Source organism: Miniopterus natalensis, chromosome 18, assembly GCF_054644295.1.
Source record: "Miniopterus natalensis isolate mMinNat1 chromosome 18, mMinNat1.hap1, whole genome shotgun sequence".
In the NCBI taxonomy this organism is placed as follows: Eukaryota; Metazoa; Chordata; class Mammalia; order Chiroptera; family Miniopteridae; genus Miniopterus; species Miniopterus natalensis.
The window spans coordinates 21,556,908-21,579,225 of NC_142098.1; the positions used below are offsets into that span (position 1 = coordinate 21,556,908).

Sequence of the window (22,318 nt, forward strand, 5' to 3'; positions counted from 1 at the left end):
GCATTATGCAGTCATTAAGCATAATGAATTTTGCCCAGGCCAGGTTGGTTGGAGCATCATCTTGTGCACCAAAATGTTGTGGGTTCAGTTCCGATCAGGGCAATATCCAGGTTTCAGGTTCAATCCCCGGTTGGGTGTGCATGTGAGGCATTGATTGCTGTTTGTCTCTCACATCAATGTTTCTATCTATCTATCTATCTATCTATCTATCTATCTATCTATCTATCTATCTAATCTATCTATATCTATCATCTGTCTATCTATCATCTCCCTCTTTTCCTCCCTCCCTCTTCTCTCTCTAAGAAAATCAGCAAAGACATATCCTCAGGTTAAGATTTTAAAAAAAGAATAATGAATTTTTACCATTAGAAGTGGATTGAGCCCCAGCTTTAGTTGGAGAAGTTACTTGATCTTTTCTGGGTCTCTATATCTTTATTTGCAAAGTGGGACTAGAAATATTGTGGCATCAACCAATCTGATATTCTTTGTGAGGGTTAAATAGGAAAATGCTGGAAAAGCATTTAGGCCAGGGTTCAGCAAACTTTTTCTACTAAGGGTCAAGAGTAAATATTTTGCAGGTCACAGGCCTCTGTGGCCATACTTCACTCAGTAGAAGTAGCGCCAAAGCAGCCTCGGCAATATGCAAGTGAATGCCCTCTTTGGAGTGATTTGTTTTGTGGAAGGGCTGGTGGAAGGGGGGGGGGATTCTTTCCTTTGGGCTTTTACCTGACAACAGAATTCTATAATCCAAGTGTTTTAGTATTGCTTTTTTAATATGTTGGCCCCTTAATGATTTAATTTTTATTGATCAAACCTTACAGTAACTGAGGATAATTTGAGAAATAAATAATAGACACCATGGTTCATTTCTTATTAACATAGCCAAGATTCTGCCGCAGAGCTGGAGAGGGAAATTTTATAGAAGATAAAAATGAACTGCAAAATGTGAGTAGATCACGATAATCTAATTTGTTTATTTTTAGCTATCCCAAGGGTCTGAGTTCTTATAGCCAAGAGAATTTATTTAATGAGTTTGGTCCTAGAAACACAACTTTATTTCCTCCCAACTAGCAGAGCATAAGCATTAATTTAAGCGCTGCATGCCCTACAAACATCAATGGCCTTAATGAAAAAGTTCATCAGAGCTTAACTCCTGATGTGTTATTAGCTGGAAGGCAAAATTAATGAATTTTATCAGATTGCCTAGAGCAGAGACAGGAAAGGATATAACTCTTTGGTAGTCTCTTTCCACTTTGTCATCTGCTTAGTGTTTTTTCTTAGTATTACTGGTAAGGGTCTTCTGAACTTAATATTGCCTAGTACTGTATTTCCCCTGTGTCCATAATGTTCTTTAAAATGTCTGAAATTCTGATGCCCAGGCAGGAAAAAAGTCACTGGGATCTAGGACAGGAACCTCAACAGGAGTAATTGGGGAAAGTTAAAGATGTTGGCAGTTAATGGATTTGACGTTAGGGTTCCTTGGTTGCAAGGGACAGAAACCCAATTAAGACTAGCTTAAGCAAGAAATAATTGTATGGACGCATGTAGCCGGGAAGTTCACTAATGACAGATGGCCAAGGGAGATAGGAAAACATGCTGGGCAGATCGGAAACATAGCTGCTGCCGAGTCCTGCAGTAAGTACCTGATTTTTCTCCTCTTTGTCTTTCACGGGAAACTTGACGTAGGTGGAACGAGAGTGTAGGTTCTGCCGTAGTGATCCTCCGTTAAGTAGCCTTGTGTCCTTAGGAGAAAGGAGATTCATTAATAATAATGAATTTCGCTGTGGTCAGGTGGCCCAGTTGGTTGGGGCATTGTCCTGTGCACCTTACTCGCTCTGCACAACCGTTGCAGCCTTGCATATAGCATTGTAAGGACAACTGAACAAGAGGTACAGCGAAAGCACTCTGTGAATACACACAGTTGTTCAATCCATTTGTTGTTTGGGTCCTTTCAGACCCACCTGCTTCCAGTAGGAGCTGATGGAAGAGGAAGCCGTAGGGAAAGAGTTGCCTGATCCACGTGGAAAGGGGAATGAAGGTTTTCAAATTCTACACATCGCCCCAAAAGGATCTGCTCTTAATCTCATATTAAAAATCTGTGGAATGAGAAGCGTGTGACTTCTGTATGTGAAATCTCAGACTCTTTTTTAATTACAGTAATTTTTTATTTTTTTTTTTCAAATAATGACCCATGCCTGGCCATAATTTAAACCCATGTTTTCAGTTCAGGGTGCTTGTGACTGTCGAGTGGCCTTGAAATTTTGCATGATTACAAAGTATTTTTTCCCCATCTTGGTGAACTGCTCTTAGGGGATGGTCTTGAGGTAGATATACATCAACATTGTTTAAGACAAGTGAGCAGCAAGCATGTCAGAGCCCTGCAGATGTCACATGTCCAGCTCTATGAAGGTGGAGGTGTGTGCTTTCCCCTCTGAGGCTGCACACACTGTGCTCTGCTCAAGCGGCAGGGGGATGCCAGGCAGCACTGTTGATCTTGGACCATGATTTCCCTTTTAGAAAGTTCAAAAGAACTCTCTGGTTCTTCTGTCCAGCCTCAGTCTGCTATTCTAGACTTTCTTCCTTTCAGGTTGATTTTCTCCTAGAGGCCATGTGGTTCTCCTGGCAACTTGTTTACAGTGGGGTACCCCACCAAGTTCTGACATGCCAGCACATTGCTGGACCCCATTGCTGGCAAGTTTCAATTTATTTTCCCAGGACATGGTTCAGCCCCCATGTGAATGAGTTGGTGAATATTGATGCCCAAGAGAGGGAGAGGTCACAGCCTCCCAGATCTGCCTTACATTTCAAAACCTTCTCAAACTTCTCTGAGTGCTTTACACATGGCCGATTCGTAACGTGGGCACTTGAGTATAATAGACTGGGGTGCTGTTGTAGGGCAGGCAAGAAATGGAGCAGGAGAGAGAATGGAAGGGAAGATGTCCTCAGAGCCATCAGTAGTCTCTCATGGTGTCGCAGGCTTGCTTGGCCACCAGCTAGGCCACTGCAGCTTTGTCATCACCCCTGCTGAATTCTGTAGCTGAAAGTCATGGTTTCAGAGTTTAAATTTTTATTTTTTTGTCTTTTTTAAACTTAGGGATTAGGTTTGTTTTTGCTTTTGTTTTCAAAAAAACTCTCTCATTCTACTCAGACGCTCCTTATATTTTATAGTGGCTCAATGTTTTTGTTTTAAAGGCTAGTCATAAGCCCAACCTCCTTCCTGAAGAGAATTTTAAATACTTTTGTGAATATTCTTCTAAATCGAGAGGCATGGATAAAATTGTTTGACAGAAGTATATACTTTTCTATAATTTATTTAAGTGGTTCACAAGTTGTTGGGTGTCTAGGGTGTCCCCATTTTTTCCTAATGTATGCACAGATAGATCTGGGATAATTAGCTGGAGTGAATTAGACATTTAAAAACATGAACACTTTTAAAACATAATTAAAATGCATAAATGGTTACAAAATTGTCTCAGTGAAAGAAACTACCAATATTAAAAAATAATAAAAATAAATATTGAAGTGATTGGGAATGTATTTTTACCTAATCACTGCCACAATTTCATTATTGTGTTGACCTACTTCTCTGTGGCAAAATGACTTGACCATTTAGTTTTCAACAAAATTAATTCAATCATCTATTCAAGATCCATTTATTAAGTTCCTGGCAGAAAATAAAACATAATAAAAGGTTCCCATGCTCCCAGAACTTATGTTCTAGTGGGGGCAGGGTAGGAAACAAACAAGTAAATAAAAATACAAAAATATCAGATACAGAAGTGGTGTGCAGGAAATGAAAATACGGGTGTGTAACAGAGAGTGGCCGATGGCAGGACTCTCCCAGAGAACAAGGATACTGAGAACTGATGATAAAACCAGTCCCGGCCATGCAAAGACCAGAGCGAAGACCATTTTAGGGAGAGGGGACAGCTTGTGCAAAAGCTCCGTCATAGGGATGATCTTGGAATGTTTCAGGAAGAGAAAGAAGATCATATACATTTCAGTTCACTCATGAGGGCCAGAGAAGTGGTCCAGAGTGAGAGGCGTCAGAGGGAGGCAGGGTCCAGAATGTGCTGATTTCATCAGCCAGGAAAGAGGGATGAACTTTATTAAAGGCACAACTGAAAGGTACTAGAAGGTGTTAAGCCAAGAAGTGACGTGATGTTACCCACGTTTTCAAAAGATCATTCTAGATGCGGAGTGAAGGAGGGCGTACCGGGGGCCAAGGGTAGGAAGGAAGAGGAGACTGGTTGGGAGGCTGCTGTAGGTCTAGGTGGGAGGTGATGGTGGCTGGGACCAGGTGTCACAGGGGAAATGGGAAGAAATGGGTGCATTTGGGGTATGAATTGGATGCTAAATGAACAAGGCTTATTTATGGAATGCAAGTGAAGAATGCGGGGGCGGGGGGGCAGAATCAAGGACACTGCCAAGTAAACTATTGAAAAGAATAGTTATTTTGCCTAATAATTGTTTTTGGAAAAAATAGAATGTTTGGGCATTTAATTTAATACAAAGCATATTGTGCATTTTCTATAATAATAATAATAATAGTACCTTTCATTTATTGAATGCCTACCACGTGCTGGTCCGTGTTTCCCTTACTGTGTGCAGAGGATACAAAGGTGTACCTTGAACTAAATTCTGTTCCTTTCATCTCACTTACTAAATTACAAAATGACCCATGTTTTCCATATGGCCTTTGCCCCTCTGAGGATTGCATTGCCAAGGAAACAGATTGTTAAGCAGAGGCACTGTAGCTAAATCCTATTAAACATGCAATAATTCAAACAAAACACACAAAGCCAACCAGTACTTGTTTGGAATATTGGCTCCAAATGTCCCCTTCTTAATGCCTAACTATATACCTAATAAGGTTAAATGTTTAAATGCCTGTCTAATTCTACCCAGAGTTCTGTACTTGTACATTCCTGCCCCAAATCCCTGCAATGAATGTCAGAATTTTTAATTAATCTCCCCAATGGTATTTTCCCATAATGAAATCTCTGCATGCTGCTAGCTTCAAACAGTAGACAAACAGGCAATTATTTCTTTCCCTCAGTCAGATTTTCCCTCTGTAAAACATTAAGCAAACTGCTTAAATACCTCTATATGTTCAAATATCGCTGGAGAAAGTCCAGATTAGAGATTTCAGAACTAGAAGTTGTTTAGAGACCAACTAATTCAAATCTGCTTTACACATAAGGAACCCGAGGTTCAGAAAGAGGAATTGATGTCTCCAAGGTCACATCTATATTAATGGGCAACACCAGGGCCACTGCCCACTTCCCCTTGCCCATGACCCAGTATCATCCTTATTTGTTGCAAGGTTGTTTCTCTCCCCACCCCTCTTCTAAAAGTTGCCCCGACTACCCCTTCAGTATAAATCCTTCATTTCCTACTCTGTCTCACCTACATGCTTTGCACTCCAGCCTGGTCCTCACTGCTCATCTCTGTCTTTCCCTGCCCATCCTCAAATGCAGCCAGGGAAGGCTTCCCTAAGAAGCTGAGATCTGACTAATGAATAATAGTTAACAACAGGCAAAGGCAGGTGGAGAATCATTCCAGATAGAGGGATCAGCTTGTGCAAGAGTCCTGTGACAGCCATGAACTGAACCGAGGCCAGCGCCAGCGTCGTCGGAGCGCGATGAACACACAGCCTGAGGGGTAGGCAGGAGCCAGAGCACAGAGCTTACGAGTTTCCTTAGTCTTTTTCATAAAAACGTGGGACGCCATCAAGGTGTCTCAAGGAAAACAGGGTCATATTTAAATGTTGAAAAAATAGCGATAGCTGTGGAGGAAAACGATTGCAGAGCAATGGTTGCTGAGGGAATAAATCTGATTAACTGAGCTCGGGCTGGGTGCCAGTCTCTGGACAGTCAAAGGTGAAGTGTTTCCATCTTAAGCCTGAGACAGAGGGGAGAGAGCTACTCGTGGAAGGAGAGGTGGTTTCAGAAGTGGGGGGAATTAATTTTCCCTAATTTCCCCCACTTCTGATGTCACAGATGACCGCTTTAAATTACAGAAATTTATTCTCCAACAGTTCTGGGGGCCAGAAGTCCAAAATCAGGATGTTGTCAGGGCCACACGTCCCCTGATGTCTCTAGAGAAGGAGCCTTTCTTGCCTCTTCTGGCTTCTGGTGGCTCCTGGTGTTCTTTGGCCTGTGGCGGCATCACTCCAATCTCTGCCTCCCTCTCCACACGCCTTCTTCTCTGTGTCTCTGTGTCTGTGTGTCTTAAATCTCCTTTTTTCCTTTATAAGGACGCCTGTCATTGGATTTAGGGCCCACAGTAAATCCAGGATCTCATCTAAAGATCCCTAATTACATCTGCAAAGACCCTATTTCCAAATAAAGTCACATTCAGAGGTGCTCTGGGTTCAGAATTGTATGTATCTTTTGGGGGCTACTATTCAATTCAGTACAGGTCTAAGATAGATTGGTATATATTTAAAACAGGTTAGGAGTGCTAGCAAGACTGTCCTCAGTTTATCATTTGGTCTGCACTTGAGGCCAATCAGATCTATAGTCAGGAAAAAAAAATGTAGGTAAGTTCTCAGATTGCTTTATGGGCTCCACGGGATGTAGCAGATTTAGAAGAACAACTCCAGGCTGGTAGAAGGAGAGGAAATGAGCCCAGAGCAGAATCTGTTCACGAATTAATAAAGAAACACAAATGAATCAAGAAAGTAGAACAAAATAACCAGAAGGAACACTTCAAGATTCAAATGGGAAATAAGTGCAAGAGAGAAGGAGAGAGAGGGAGAGAGAGAAATAGGAAAGGGAAGTGCTGTTGACAGTCACGATGAAGTAAGGTTTAAAGGCTTGAAGATATAAAATGAAAAATGGGAAAAGTTATAGTCACGGGAGTACCAGGCCCAGGCTACACGCACAAAATAAAAATGTATGGACTTGCGTATGAGACTTTAAAAGGATCTTTACATTGCTTCAGGAACTATTTCTTCTTCTTGCTGTTGTATGCGGTGGAATCTCTAACAGGACAACTAGGGCCCAGGTCAGAGACACCCCCCCGCCAATTGTTGCCCAACGAACCTTGAAACTCTGACCTCTCGGGCTTCCTCCTAGGCATGCACGTGGCCAAAATAGTTCCCAACCACATATTATCTCCTGGCAGAGTTCTAATCCTTTGGAAAATCTAATAGACTTAGCTGAATTATTTAAGTAGAACACACGCGTCATAGATTACTGGCATCTAATGTGATGGGTTGACCTTTGATCCCTGGCCCACTCAGCACACCTCAGGGGAAGGGAGACGGAGGGGTCTCATGGTGTGCGGATCTGTCCCTTCCAGGGTCATGGCTGGAAGAAGCACAAAGCTGAACATATATTAAAGATATGCAAAGGGGTGCCATGAGGCAGTGTCCATGCTAGAAAGCAGGGGTGATTGGAGGAGTGAGCGTAGCAGAATTGACTCAAAGTCTGCGTAGTTTTCAGCAGTGGGAGGGCGCAGGGAGGTGGCTGAGGGGCGATGAATGGAGGATACGTAACGACCCCATTAGGGACCTCAGGTTTGCTCATCTAAGACAGCTGCACCTGGGATAATCACTCTGGCGATTTTATCAAGACCTTGTGCTATTCTCAGATAAGAAACCAACCGGAAACAAGAAAAAGGCTTGAATTGTGCGTAATCATCTTGTCTGAGGCATAGAGGAGAAGCTTCCCATCTCGGTTCTTTAACTGAAAAGCTGGAACCATGCACGGAGCTGTTAAATTAACAAGTATGCCAGCACTTTCATTTATTAATTGGTGTGTTCCATTTTAATTAAAATCATCCTAGCTAATTACTCATTTCACTGTGCACACCACCAGCCGACCGAGCTGGGGGACATGAGGAGGGTAAGTTTGTATTGCTTTTCCCTCCACCTGTGGCGATTCACGGGAAACATAAACGTAACCTTCTGTCCTTGCCTCTGTGCCTGTGAAATGAGCCCCGCCTTGGAGTAAATCGATATAGTAGAAAGAGTAAGGGCTCTGAAGATCGTACATGTGGCTTTGAAGCTTGGCTCTGCCATTTATGAACTGTGTGACTATGAGCAAGTGCTTAACTTCTCTGATCCTCAACTTTTTCTATCTAAAAATGGGAATAATAGAAGTACTCACTGCAGAGATTCGTTGTGAGGGTTGAGTGAAATAATGAAAGCAAAGAAGTAGATATCTAATAGTCCCCATTAGCACTACCACCATCCCACTCACCTGGGGCAGCATCTCCTTACCTGTCAAGTCTCAGCGTTGCCACCACCTCCCCCGGGATGTTTTCCCTGAGTCTCAAATCTGCAGAGGTGTCCCTCCTCTCTCTGACTATGTATTTATTCCTACCATAGGACTGTATCTGAATCTTCCATTTACTTGTGTGCCCAACTGGGGTGCGCAACTAATGGGCAATTGCGGTTATTTAAGATTGAAGTAAATACGTATTTTTCTTTAAATGTACATGCAGCATATTTTCAAACAGCTACCAAGTTAGTAGGACGTAAACACTCATTACGTTGTTTGGCTATAACAACATTAACAAAAAATTAGGTGTTTCTTTTGGCCTAGATATGCTGTGAAAAATATTACTGAGATGCCAAGGGTGCTGCTCACTGCGAACCGAGAGAGTTCAGGAACCTGTGTATAGGAAAGCGATGATGTTCTGAACTAGAGAAGGACGGCGCTTGTTATTGTTAAAGTAAATGTCATAGTTCTAATAATGCCATAACTAGTAGCGAACAGGTACTTGAGCCCATATTATTTCCTAGGCACTGTTATGAGCATCTGGGTGTGATTAATGGGGTCACATGTATTAGCTCCTACAATCTCCTCAACATCCCTAAACAGAACGTTTCTTTCTCCCACATTGTAGAAGAGGAAACGGAGGCCAACAGAGGATGAGTTGCTTGCCTGAAGTCCCTGAATGGGTTGATGCTGGAGCCGGGATTCAAATCCAGGCATCCTGACTCCACACTCAGGGATCTTAACCACCTACTCACCAAGGCTGCAGGGATGCGAAGGAGACTGAGTTGAGCTTTCTGGGTGGCAGAATCCAGTGTTTACAGATTATAGGGACTGCAGAGAATAGATGTTTTGGGATGTCCACCTAACTGGCTTCAGAAATGCTCCAACCACAGCCTGATGACTCGGATGGCTTAGGGAGATGTGTGCATTTGTGGTCCTGACTCGGACCCCTGCCCTTGAACATAGTCACAGGTTATTAGAGACCTGCCAGGTGACCCAAGCTAGGCCAAATGAAGCTTTTGCCAAGGAACCGGGGACTGAGTCATTGAGCTTCTGTTGCTTCAACATGACAGGAGGCAGAGGTGAAGAAAGTTCACAAGCTCTTGCTGTTGAGGTCACTCCCCACTGCTGTGCTTTTAGAGCCCAACTTGTTCAGTGATTTTTGTAGATTCCCTGGGATTGGTACTCTACCAATAACTTAAAATTCTTTTATTTTCTTTTATTGATTTTTTTATTGTCTTTATTGATTTCAGAGAGAGGAAGGGAGAGGGAGAGAGAAATATCAGTGATGAGAGTCATTGATCGGCTGCCTCCTGCATGCCTTGTGCTGGGGATCGAGCCCGCAACCCGGGCATATGCCCTGACCGGGAATCGAACCGTGATCTCCTGGAGCCAAGTCATGCTCAACTGCTGAGCCATGCGGGCCAGGCAACTTTTTAAAAATTTGAGCCAGATTTGCTAGACTTCTGTTCCTTTCAGTCAAAGGATGTTTAACTAGAACCCTGAACAAAGATGTCACAAAATACACCACCAAAAACAGGGGGAGGAGACAATACCTCCATCGCTAAATATTTAGCTCCTTAAATTGAGTGGCCACAAGTGACATTTAGACTGTAGACTTTGGCTGGGCCAACTCCTGTTAGACACCAGGCAGATCTGTGGAGTTCACAACAGTTCAGAAAGGCAATTTTCTGCACTGCCTGAGAGGTCAACAATTTACCCAGCAATTACACTGCTGTCGGATTGTAAATACACACTTGCAAATGCCTCTATAATTGTTCAGAAACAATGAGGCCTGTTCATGCAGGCCTAGCTACAGAATGTTAATGGGGGACCTTACCCAACATCTGCTTTCATGGTTGGAGCCAGATTTGTGCTGTTTCAACACTTACGGGTATAAAACAGCAGAACGGGTAATTTCCTCTGCCGACTCTCAGAAAATAAAAACTCAGCAGCAATGGGCAGTCGTGTGGCCGATTGATGGGTTTAGTGTGGGCATCACATTTTCAGCTATCACAGAGTCTTATTAATAATGGTTTGGCTTTCTAGAAATTTAGTAAGGCAGTAAGATGGGCAATTACCATCACACAGTTGAGGTTGTATGGCTTTGCTCACCTGCTTCCCTGACCTCGTGCAGGATAGTTAATACCATAATTAAACTAGGAAATTCCTGTTAAATATAAAGCATGATATATGGAGATGACCATGTAAAAAGCGGCAGATCTCAAGGCATGCAATTCAGAATGGTTCTTTTTCACTTCTGATGTGGGGCGTATGCTTAGAATCAGTGTTTTCCTGCTTCCAGCACCTCGAGGTGGGTAACATGACTTCTCCTGATTGGCAGGCATATGGGCCTCTCTATTCCTTCACTTCGGCTGCTCCAGATGATGACAGCCGAACCCCACCAACATCTAAGGGCATCCTGTGCCTGTCACACAACCCATGTTAAATGCCACAGCTCATCCCAAATTTTTGGGTGAATATCCATCTGGCTATTTTCACGTGTTGTGATATATTATTTAGGGTTATAGCTCTGTGCAAGCAAAGTGACTACAAATTATAGTGGCAGAAAGGTAACAGAATTTTATTTTCCTCCCACGTAACAGTCCCAGCTCCCATGTGAACAGCCCAGGGTGGCAGGTTGTTTTGCTCCACAGAGCCATTCAGAGATCCAAGCTCTTACCATCTTTTGGTTCTGCCATTCCCCCAGGAATTGTCTTCATCTATATGGTCAAGGCTGGGTTGCAGATAAACCCATGTTGTAGCTCATGGAAAGGGGAAAAAAAAAGAGTCCAGGGAAGCTGGTTTATCTCTTACATTGGAGATGACCTGCAAAGTAAATTTTCATTTATATCCCATTGGCTTAAACTAAGTTCCAGAGCCGCATTTAACTGCAAGGAATTCTGGGTAATGCTGTCTCTACCCGGGAGCTTTGGACTCAGCTTCAGCTCTACTGCCATAGAAGAAAGGGACAATAGATTCTGATGGCAAGCCAGAAGTTTCCATCACATGTAACATCAGACAGAAAGAGATATTACCTCTTATAAAAAAGATAAATGCCACATGGTCATATATTCAATTAATATTTATTAAGTGCCTACTGTGTGCCAGATACATTTTCTTACATGTGTAAGAAAAATGGTGCTAATATACTGTGGGTGAAATTATGCAATACTATAAACGTATTTTTCACTTTTGAAAGACTTTGGCTCTTTCAGATAACAGAGAGCAACTGGAAATAAGGCAAGGTTTTTATCTTCATATTGCAGGAAAAATATTTGCACCTGTAAAATTCCACCAGCTGGCAGTATTGTTGTTCTGCGGATAAGCACACACAAAGCTGCTTAGGTAGTTATTTGGATGTTGGTCTCATAAATCATAACTTGCTTGTTGCATGTTTATAAAGCTTCAGGAAGGATTCTTCAGAGGATGTTATTAGGTCGTTGAGATTAAATTCAACCTCAAAGGTGGGGTTTTCCTCCAAAATGATTAAGGCAACGAACAGGGCAAATCTTGCAGTTATTCCTTTGATGTGGTAAGTCACGCCATCTTCAGGGTTTGTGTACTCAAAGGCGTGAATAATAAGATGACGACCAGATTTTGTCAGGTGACTCTGGTGGTAGGAGTGTGGGTGCAGGAAATAGTCCAGAGGCACCAGGAACACATTCTTCACTTCATCAGGATTAGGCTGGGCCTGGAAGTCGTGGTCTATAAACCCTACAACTGGTGCTATAAATGTATTTTTCTGAAAGCAGAAAACAAAATACAAATGAGGAAGTGAAGAGATACTGTTTCAGATGCTAAAGTCATGCCACTTCCATGTAAACTAAGAAAGCAGGGGGAAGCAGTCACACATAAGGTGGGTCGGGAAGGAGGAAGCACTTGCTACCGATGTAAACTCTATGCCCCCCATCAAATGGGGGCGGGGGGTCCCTGCCCTACCTTAGGCAGCATCTGTGAGATAACTCTGAAAATATTTCATGAACATGAGTAGGTAGTCTTTTGGAATGGCAATTTGGCATTTTAAAATCGTGATCTCTCTGACTTAGCAATTGTATTTGTGTAAATATATCTGTATGATCAAGTTGTACCAGTGAGAAAAGATACAAGTACATCACTGAACTTTGTATCAATTAGCTTAGGGTAAAATTGGTTGTTATATGTTGTTTGCTTAAAGTTGCGGAACCTGTCGACAATGTTAAGGGAGGACTTACTGCACAAGACTGAAGCATTATTTGCAATAGCCCCAAATTCTAAAGTTACCACTCCTCAACTGATGGGCATTTAGGGTTGATAAATTGAGTATAGCCATAGAATGGGATTCTATGCAGCCCTTTAAAAAAAATGCCATAGCTTTCCCTATCAGTATAGACAAGAACGTGCCATCTTAGCAATAGAGGTGAGATAATATTAATTGTGGCATATTCCCATTTATGGGAAATTATATATGTATATATACACATAATCATATATGAACTATTTTATATAACACGTTTATATGTGGGAGGATTTCTATTTACAATTGCAACTGCTAGCAAGTAAGTGTAGGGTGCTGTCAAGTGAAAGATTCGACTAGGAATTTTGAGGGGAGGCCTGGGCTTTAGCGTAGAAGCCTATGCAGGGTTCCACAGCACTCAGTGAGAAAACCATAGCTGGAGTTCCCCTTTCATTTCTGGATGGGGAAAGAGGGTCCCAGACAAGAAAGGGGGCTTGCCCAGGGGGCCATCCTGAAGACAGTGGATGTACTGAGAGCTCATGTGTCTCTGAAACCCAGTTCCGTTCCAACCCTTACGTTGAGCCGATAGGGCACCAGGCGGCAGACCACGTCCACCTGCTGCGGGCGCAGCCCCACTTCCTCCTGCGCTTCCCTCAGGGCCGTGGCGGCGTCATCCCCATCCGTGGGCTCGCGCTTCCCTCCAGGGAAGCAGACTTCTCCTGGCGACATTCTCAGCTGGACATGGAGAACAGAGCGGCGCTGCGTGACTCCAGCTCTGGAGCCATTCGCTCCGCCCACAAGCATTTAATGAACACCTGTTTTGTGCTAGACTATTCTTTCAATAGTGGTAGTAAGTGGAAACACGCAAAAGAGCGCGTTTTTACCTAAATCTTTTTTAAAAAATGAACTTCAAGAATTTTTCTCACTTCTAACTTTTCTCTACTTGCCCTCCCAAAATCCCCCCCCAACACACACAGAGACTTACAATGATGGGGGTGGGGAAAGCTGAAGGAAAGGGTATTGAAAAGGCAACACTGTCAATGGATAACTTTTATCGAGTGTTCAGGACGTGTTGCTTCACAAGGGCTTTTTTTCACTAAGTCGTCAGAACAGTTTTATAAGCTGTTTTTGTTTTTTTTAAGTTTTTTGTTTTTTTTTTTAATTAAGGTGAAATTCATAACATAAAACTAAAGTGAACAATTCAGTAATATTAATACATTCACAATGTTATACATCTACCACCATCTAGTTCCAGCACTAGACCCAAAAGGAGACCGTCCCCACTAAGCAGTGGATTCCCACTCGCCCCATCTCCCTGCCCTTACCTCCGTCCCTATGGATTTACTACCCTGCACATTCCCCGTAAACGGGGTCAGACGACATGTGACTTCTGGTGTCTGATTCTTTCACTTGGCGTCATGTTTCTGAAGTTTTTCCACCTTGTACCATGTATCGGAACTTCTTTCCTTTTAATGGCTGAATAGTTTTCCACTGTATGTGTAGATCACAACTTGTTTATCTGTCTTTCCATTAAGGGACAGATAGGTTACTGTATTATTATTATTTCCACTTTTAGATACGGGAAGTAAGGCTCAGAGAGGTTAAATAGCCTGGCCAGGTTCACATAGGGTGGGGAGTGGAGCTGGAATGTAAACCAGGATTTAATTCTAAGGCCCGTGCCCTTAATCAGCACACATTACACGTACTCAGACCTTCACAGAACGTGAGTGGCCGGCGCCCTCAGCGCTGGCCTCTGTCAACACCCTAGTACCTCTGCACACACGAGTGAAGGAACAGGGGCCTCTTTCCCTGCACTGCCCCTTCCACGAGCATCCCTGAGCCCGTGCCTTCCCTTTACTTCAGAACTGCTGGTGCCTCCATTTGTGGCATCCTGAATATTTCCCCCCCTTTTTTATCTCTGTCATTTAAATGCTCTCTCTCCTGTCTTGGTGCAGAAGCACACAATCCCCAAGCTTTTCTCCTCCGTAGGACCAAACTTCTCAGCAAACGTGACCTCAGTTTCTTCTACACCCCCTCCTGCCCAGTGCCCAGCAGCCTTTCTCTCCTGAACCGTCAGGGACTCAGGGTCAGAGGAGTCCTGCGCCCGCCTCTTCTCAATGGTGTGCAACGCACAGGATGCCTGTGTGCCTCCTCCCGGGGCGTGGAGTCCGTCACGTGCGCTGGTGGCCTCAGCGCATGGCACAGGGCCTGGCCCGTGTTAAATATTTATTAACCAGAACTCATAAGGATAATTCTTGTTTTTTAATTGTTAATCCTACCCTGAGGATTTCCAATGATTTTTGTTTGTTTTTGGTTTTTTTTTTTTTAGAGAGAGTGGAAGGGAGAGAGGGAGGGGGGACAGAGAGAGAGACAGTGATGTGAGAGACGCATCGGTTGGTTGCCTCTCCCCAGGGTGGGGATCAATCTAACCACTGAGACACACCGGCCAGGGCATGTAAGGACAATTCTTAATGTTTAGAAGCTAAATTAAAAGGTCATGAAGGCATTTTTAGCACCAGAGCCAACATATCCATGCAAGAATAAACTAGATGACGCTATAAATTTTGTAATGATTTTGTAATGTCCCACAGTTTAAAGTCCCATTTGAGCAAGCTTTTTAAAAAACAAAACATTTTAGAGTTTCTCTCTGCTGATACATCAGTAACAAAAAATAAATTTAAAAAATCAGTAACAATGCAGGAATGGCTACAATACACAGAAACCTCACACATCTCCACATAAATTATAGTTATAAGCATACGTGAAAACCAAGTTGATGGACATGTTTCTACTGTCTTGACCATTTGCCACCCAAATGCATAAGAAATAGACCTAATGTTGTATCACCCCTGAAAACTTCATAGTGTTAGCTCCTTCAGCAGACAGGGAGCAGTGCCAGAGGCCCCTGCAGGGGCTCATTGGGCTCAACAGAAGCACAGACCTGATCTAATGACTACTTTAAATACTCGTAAGAAAATGTTACGCTGTTTTAAAGAAAACAGACACATTCATAAAAATGACTCGCAGACTGTCAGCATCGGAAACAGCCCTATCTAAGTACAGTTTTTTATCTTTTTTTTTTGTATACAGCATAACATTTTTATTAAATAAAGCCTTATAGAAGTCTACTCAAAAGCCAAATAAGGGTGCAGCCTAACTTCCTAAGACTTTCACCTTTGTTTTTTTCCTGAATTTTCTCTTGCTTATTTCAAGTCTTAGAGAGCTGGGAACAGAGAGAGGAAGACCGGGGGGGGGAGAAGCATGGAGAGGAGAGAGGGTGATATCCTTCACCCTCGTAACACTAGGCACTATGTTCAGTCCCATTTTAGGAATGAGAAAACTGACGCTGAGATAAGAACTTGGCTTCAGGTTCCAGAGCCAGCTGGAGAGCCCACACTTACGCAGGACAGACTGACGACAGGCACCGCGCCCCTTCCCTATCTACTGGGAGGAAATCCGTGGGCCCAGCTTGTGTGAGTCCAGGGAGGAGCCAAGCTCAGGTTAATGCCTCAGGGAATTCTTGCCCCCACAGTCACAGAGGCTTAGAGTATGATTTAATTTGATTTAATTACTTTTATGACAAAAAAAAAAAAAGATGTGACCTTTGCATATCAGACTTTATGGTCTAAGATGATTCTCACATAATAATCAACAGGCAAAGGTATTCTAGGTGAAACAGAGGCCAGAGACCCATTTTGATCTTGTCTAGATTTTCTACATTATTGTCTGATCATTCAAAAATATATTTCAGTGCTTCTGCTATGCTTTTCGGTAGAGCTGGGAACAGACTCCGGTCCCCTGATTCCGAGTTAATATCTCCCCTTGGATGCTGGACTGTCATCATCTGACCCAGACAGGAAAGAATCCACGCAAGTCTATTCCCAAATCCACAAAACTTCAGCTGATTTCTCAGCTTGCTTTTTTCCCTTGTTATTCTGCTTAGAAAGACACTTTATTACGGCCCATTTTCTTTTTTGTACTTGGATAACTTTGAAATGACTGCTTCCCAACATTTCCTCGGAAGTACCCCTAACAGCAAGGGACAGCGGCCGTACCCAGGTGCGTACTCAGGGGAACTCCATTCCCAGTCCAGCGTTTCTTTAAAGTTGAACAGTTTATCATAAAACCTCAGGCCATGTCTGCTAATCGCGCTAACGATGACAGCTGAAGCTTACCGAATCCTTACCAAGGGCCAGGCCTGTGTTAGGTGCTTTACATTTGTTACCCTGTGAAATCCTCACAGCGACCGTATTAAACAAGCGTTAAATACATTAACGTGTTTAACACGGTCCTCATTTTGCAAGGGAAGAGACTGCAGCACAGAGAGGGTAACTAAATAAGACAAAGTCACACAGCTGGCAAGGAGAGAGACTGCATTCAAACATGGGCAGCCAGCTTCAGGGCCCAGACTGTTAATTTTTGTGCTCCAGAACATTCACATTTATACCTGGGCTGGGACTGGTCTAAAACAGTGTCAAAATTGCACCCCAATCTTGTTCATGCCAGGACAGTAGCCAATCTCTGGAGACACTTGTGGTTGTCACAAAGGTGTGTGTGTGTATTACTGGCACCTAGTGGGTAGGGGCGAGGGATGATGCTATGCCTACATCCCCTAATGCACAGGGCAGCGCCCACAAGGAATTATCTGGCCCAAGTGCCAGTGGCACCAAGGTTAAGAAACCTTGGTCTAAAAGTATTTTAAATTACTTATTTTTATTTCTAAAAACTGCTTCAAAACATTCCATGTTATCCTGTGTCCCCTCAAACGTCACAATTCTGAAAGCCCATCTGGGAATCTCTGGGCCTCCACAAGTGTGCAAGTGACAAAATGTCATGGGGTTTTCCAATGTCCCGAGACTTTAATGGCAGAGCCTCTTTGTCACCTACCTTCTCTGACCGGAGGGTGAACAACAGATGGAGTTTTCCTTCTTTAGCCAACAGCAGTAAAAGGATGGAATATTTACTAGGCGGCAAGTGAGAATATTTGGTCCCAATGTCATACTTTTTTAAGCGGGCCTTAGCATCATCTATCAAACTGTTTCTAAAAGGGAAACAAACCAAACATTATAGTACCAGCATTGAGGTAAAAATCTCCTTGTCCTGCCTATGTGTCTGCTTTGTTGTGTATCTTGAGGTTTACCATTTCTGAGTCTCAGTGTACTTTTCAATAACGTGGCAGAAACAATAATTCTCAAATCGCATGATTTTTGGCAAGATAAAACGAGGCAAACACTACAGCAGCCCCCCCTTATCTGTGGTTTCACTTTCCCTGGTTTCAACTGCCCGTCGTCTACCTCCGTCCAAAAATATTAAATAAAAAATTCCAGAAATAAACCATTCTTAAGTTTTAAATTCTGCCCTGTTCTGAGCAGCGTGATGAAATCCTGCACTGTCCAGCTCCACCCAGCTGGGACATGAATCATGCCTTTACCCAGGTTATCCAGGCTACCTGCCCATGACTCACTTGGTGGCCTTCTTGGTGATCAGATACTGTTGCAGTATCACAGTGCTTGTGTTCAAGTCACCCTTATTTTACTTAATAATGGCCCGAAAGCACAGGAGTAGCGATGCTGGCAAGTCAGCCATGCCAAAGAGAAACCGTAAAGTGCTTCCTTCCAGTGAAAACGTGAGTCCAGTTCAATAAATGTTGAGAGAGAGAGACCACAGTCACATGACCTTTATTACAGCATATTGTTATAATCCTTCTATTATTGTTGCTAATCCCTTACTCTGCCTAATTTATATTTAAACTTTTTCATAGGTATGTATGTGTAGGGAAAATCATCACATGATATACATGGTTCAGTACTATCTGTGGTGTCAGGCATCTACTGGGGGTCCTGGCACGTTTCCCCCATGGGTGAGGCGGGGAACTGTGCACTAAGAACGCGGTTTAGTATACAAGTTCATTTGAAAACGAAATTAAATTTAAATTATGGTAAACTTTTTTTTTTTTTAACAATGCAAATAGTTAATGGTTGAAATCCATAATTCTATTCCGGTAAGGCACGTTAGCTGAATAAGCGATCGTAAGGTTAGACTGTCATCAAGTTAAAAGGACTTTCTCTTAACCTAGCCCTTACGTCATGCTATCAAGCATTCCATTTGCTGTCAAATATTCAACTGCCTTACCACAGTGAATCCCAAACCTCACCAGCAACAGAGTCACCAGGAGGACTTCCTACCACACAGATGGCTGGGCCCACCCAACACCCTGACTCACTAGGTTGGGGGTAGAGCCTGAGAGTTGGCATTTATACCAAACTCCCAAGTGAGGGTGATGCTGCAGATCAGGGGAACAAGCTTTGAGAAGCATTCCCTGCTGATATGACCACCAACGGTACCCTGAATCCATGACTGTGAATTTGTTTCGGTCCTTTTGAAAGGTGTATTTTGTTGCTGGTTTGTGTGGCGGGTTCAATACTGTCCCCCACAGAACTGCAAATGTGACTTTACCTGGAAAGAGAATTTCTGTAGATGTAATTAGTTTAGGACTGAAAAAAAATCATCCTGGCTTTAAGGTGGGCCTTAATTCTGATAACTGGTGTCTTTATAAAAAGAGGAGAGGACACAGATTAGATACACACACAGGGAAGGTGGCCATGTGAAGACGGGGGCAGAGACTGGATGTGACGGGGCCCTAAGCCAAAGAACACCGGGAGCCACCAGAGGCAGCAACAGGCAAGAAGGACCCTCCCCTGGAACCTTCAGGGGGAGAACAGCCCTGCCAGCACCTGGATTTACTTCTAGCTTTCAGAACTGTGAGAGCATAAATTTATGTTTTTAAAGCTGCCCGGTTTGTGGCACTTTATGGTTGACAACCCAATAAATTAACAGCTTAATTTTTCTATGGGAAAGGCAGTTGTGCATACTAGGCAAAAGCAGATGCCTCAGTCAGCGAGAACTGGCTTCAGGATGTTTAGGGATGACCTCTCTGGGTTCCCCTTCCCTCCTCTGCGACATGTTTGGAAAGGTTTACGAGGACTGGATGACATAATTCATGCGCCGTGGCTGGTACTCGGCTAGTGGCCTGGGAACGGTGGCCGCCGTCGCACATGCCCCGTCGTTAAATGAGCAGCTGTTTGCGGGAGGTGCTGGCATTTTATGCCTCTTTCTACATGGCACGGGGCTCACTAAAAGCGGTTGGATAAAGGCAGTGACCTGCAGAACCGACCGAAAGGCTTGAAAAAAGAACCACGGGGTGCTGGGGGCTCCAGGGAGCCTCCCAAGCACCCAGGCCCGCACCCAGGAGGGGAGCCTGTCCCCGCCCGGTGAGAACGGACCGGACCCCAGAACTAGGCAGAGGGTCGGCGCTGCAGAGTCTGCAAAACGCGCCTGCCCGCAGGGAGGGGCTGCTCCTCGGAGTGACCACCCTGAAAAGCACCAGCAAGTGGCAGCCGCCCCGCCCGGGCCGGGCCCCCCCCCCGCCCTGCTCGTCTCTCTTTCAGCCTCGCCCCCGCCTGCGCGGTGGGCGCAGCAGCCGGTCCAGGCCCGGGGAGGTCCCGCAACCGAGGGACCAGGTCGCGGCTGGAAGGAGCCTCGGGGACCTGAACCCCGGGTTGCCTGGCGCGGGCTTGTGGCTCCTGAGGTCAAACTCTGGGGACCCCTGGCGCAGAAGAGGTGAGCCGGGCGGGCCGGGGGAAACGCTGTGCCCTTGGGGAGGGGGTGCGAAGCCTTAGCGATGGGCGCTAGCTCCAGGGGCAAAGCGCGGCTGCGCCTCGGGCTGGGGAGGGTGCCGAGGGCCCCGCACCCTGCGGCGGCCAAGGCGGCGAGCGCGGGGAGGGCGGGCCCGGCGAGCACTGTCGCGGGGAGAGGCCCCGGCGACCCGGGCGAGGCCGGGCTCGCAGTGCCGGGGCCGGAGGCTTTACCTGACTGTCTGCGGAGGGCACGGTCCCGACATGGTTCCTGGAAACTTTGTTGCCAGCCCGAGACTCCTCCGAGGCGGCGGGCGGGCATGCGCAGAGCGGCGGGGGGCGGGGGATGGGGACGGGGCGGGGCCTAGGTCCGTGGGCGGGGCCTAAGGTCTGAGACTGGGGCGGGGCCTAGGTCCGTGGGCGGGGCCTAGCGCTGTAGGCGGAGAGTCGTGAGGGTGGGGCTGGCCAGCTCCCTGCTCCGCCTTTGGCACAACAGGCATATGAGGAATGCTGAAGTTAACAATTGTGAAAAAGGAGGGAAAGAGTGAAAATGCAGTGCTGGCGTGTTGGGAGGATTCTGACACTCGTGTTCACTGTTGCTTGGAGGTTAAGTTGGTTCAACTTTTCTGAACAGCCGTCAACTCGCATTTACTGAGCACCTACTATGCGCTGGGTGCTGATCCCACAGCTAGCAAAAAGACAGGTAGAGCTTACTGTCAAGTAGGAGAGAGACAGAGACAGGAAGCAAAAAATTACAGAGATGAAGGCAGAGACCTTTAGTTCTTGGAGAGCATCTGAGGGAGAAACGTGACCAAATCAGACCAGAGAAGGCTTACCAGAGAGAACGGAAACAGAGCAGACCTCCAAAACATCTGTCCTCCAAGTGCAGGTCAGGACCGGCAGCATCAGCACCACCGGGGTGCTGTTAAAATGCAGACTCCTGGGTCCCACCCCAGAGTTGCTGGGTCAGAAACTGGGGGTAAGGCCCAGTGATCTGTGCACAGGAGGTTTCGATGCTCAGAGAGCAACTGCTCTCAGGTATGTGTGGAAAGTGAGCAGAGGAAAGGGGCGGGGGAGAGAGTTCTAGGAAGAAGGACAAGTTTGCACGAAAACCCCATGGTGTGCAAAGACCCCAGAGGAGTGGCTGGAGAAGAGCCAGTGAGAGGGAGCCTGGTTGGAGCTGACACTTACGAGGTTTCGGAGGCTTTAGACTAGGCTGACCTCGATCCTGTACTGGAGGTGCAATGCCTGAGACCCACCATACTGTTTTAATTTTAATTTCTTTAAAAATCAGAAGAAAAGGAATATAATAATAAGCAATATAAAATAATAAATCCAGCCTAATCACACTGCTCTTTATACCAATGCAGTCATAAAATATAATCTATTGTGTTATTATTATATGGAGGAAGGGGTTCATAAAACCAAAATTGCCTAGGGCCCGTGAAGTCCACAGTGTGGCCCTGGGTTGTGGGACAGTTGGGCCACAGTTCCCATGGCCTCTAAAACCGCTGAGCTTAGATGTTCACCTGGCGCGTCTGCCAGGGCTGAGAGAGTCCAAACCAAAAGCTTGATGACCTCTGAATAATAACAGTGAGGGCTCCTCACCCACATTACTGTGCCTCATCCTCTGAGCAACGCTGTGATGTAAGGTTATTTCCATAGAGGTATTAACACCCTCGCTTTCCAAATTAGGAAATAAACAGTGTCTTGCATAAGTGCACACAGCTAGGGTTCAAGGTTAGATCGTTCTGACTTCTGAGTTCATTTGTTTTGACATCACCTCTCAGGAGCAACTGAGCTGTGAATTATAGGGCTCTGATTTTGAACGAGGGGATAAATTTACCCTTCATCCAATGTCTGTTGCATACTTACTGTGTTCTGGGCATGTCTAAAACGTGACACCTTGACCCTTAAGGCCTCTTAGTCTGTTGGGGGTGATAATAGACATGACTCAGCTCTAGCAATGCACCGTGTGTTCTCAGCTCTGTAGGAGAAGGGAAGGGAGAGTGGTTCAGAAGATTGAATTGGGGACTGAAAATTATTGTCTGGGGATTTTAATTCCTCCTCTTTTAGACATCCTTTGATTGAATCCTTGATTTGAAGAGAAGGAAACCGAGGGTCAGAGTAGTCCAGTGCCTTCCCCATGGTCACACAACAGGTGAATTGTGGAGCCAGGTGTTGATCCCATCGCATTCACGGGGCTGCAGTTGGCACTGGTGAAGGTTTTGAGGGAT

The 22,318-nt window shown here is 44.9% G+C and overlaps 1 protein-coding gene across 2 annotated transcripts; it reads right to left on the minus strand.

Moving 5' to 3' along the window:
* Positions 1 to 11,301: 11,301 nt before the first annotated feature.
* NUDT7 (nudix hydrolase 7) lies at positions 11,302 to 20,398 on the minus strand. 2 transcript variants are annotated; one of them, XM_087827222.1, is made up of 4 exons: positions 20,316 to 20,398; positions 17,335 to 17,488; positions 13,024 to 13,182; positions 11,302 to 11,976 (listed from the first exon to the last, which is right to left on the minus strand). In XM_087827222.1, exons 1-4 carry the CDS (start codon positions 20,345 to 20,347, stop codon positions 11,608 to 11,610), a joined length of 714 nt encoding a protein of 237 aa, XP_087683348.1. In that variant the 5' UTR covers positions 20,348 to 20,398; the 3' UTR covers positions 11,302 to 11,607. The 2 variants fall into 2 exon arrangements, with proteins under 2 accessions (XP_087683348.1, XP_087683350.1); XM_087827224.1 differs by lacking the exon at positions 13,024 to 13,182.
* Between the last annotated feature and the right edge of the window lie 1,920 nt (positions 20,399 to 22,318).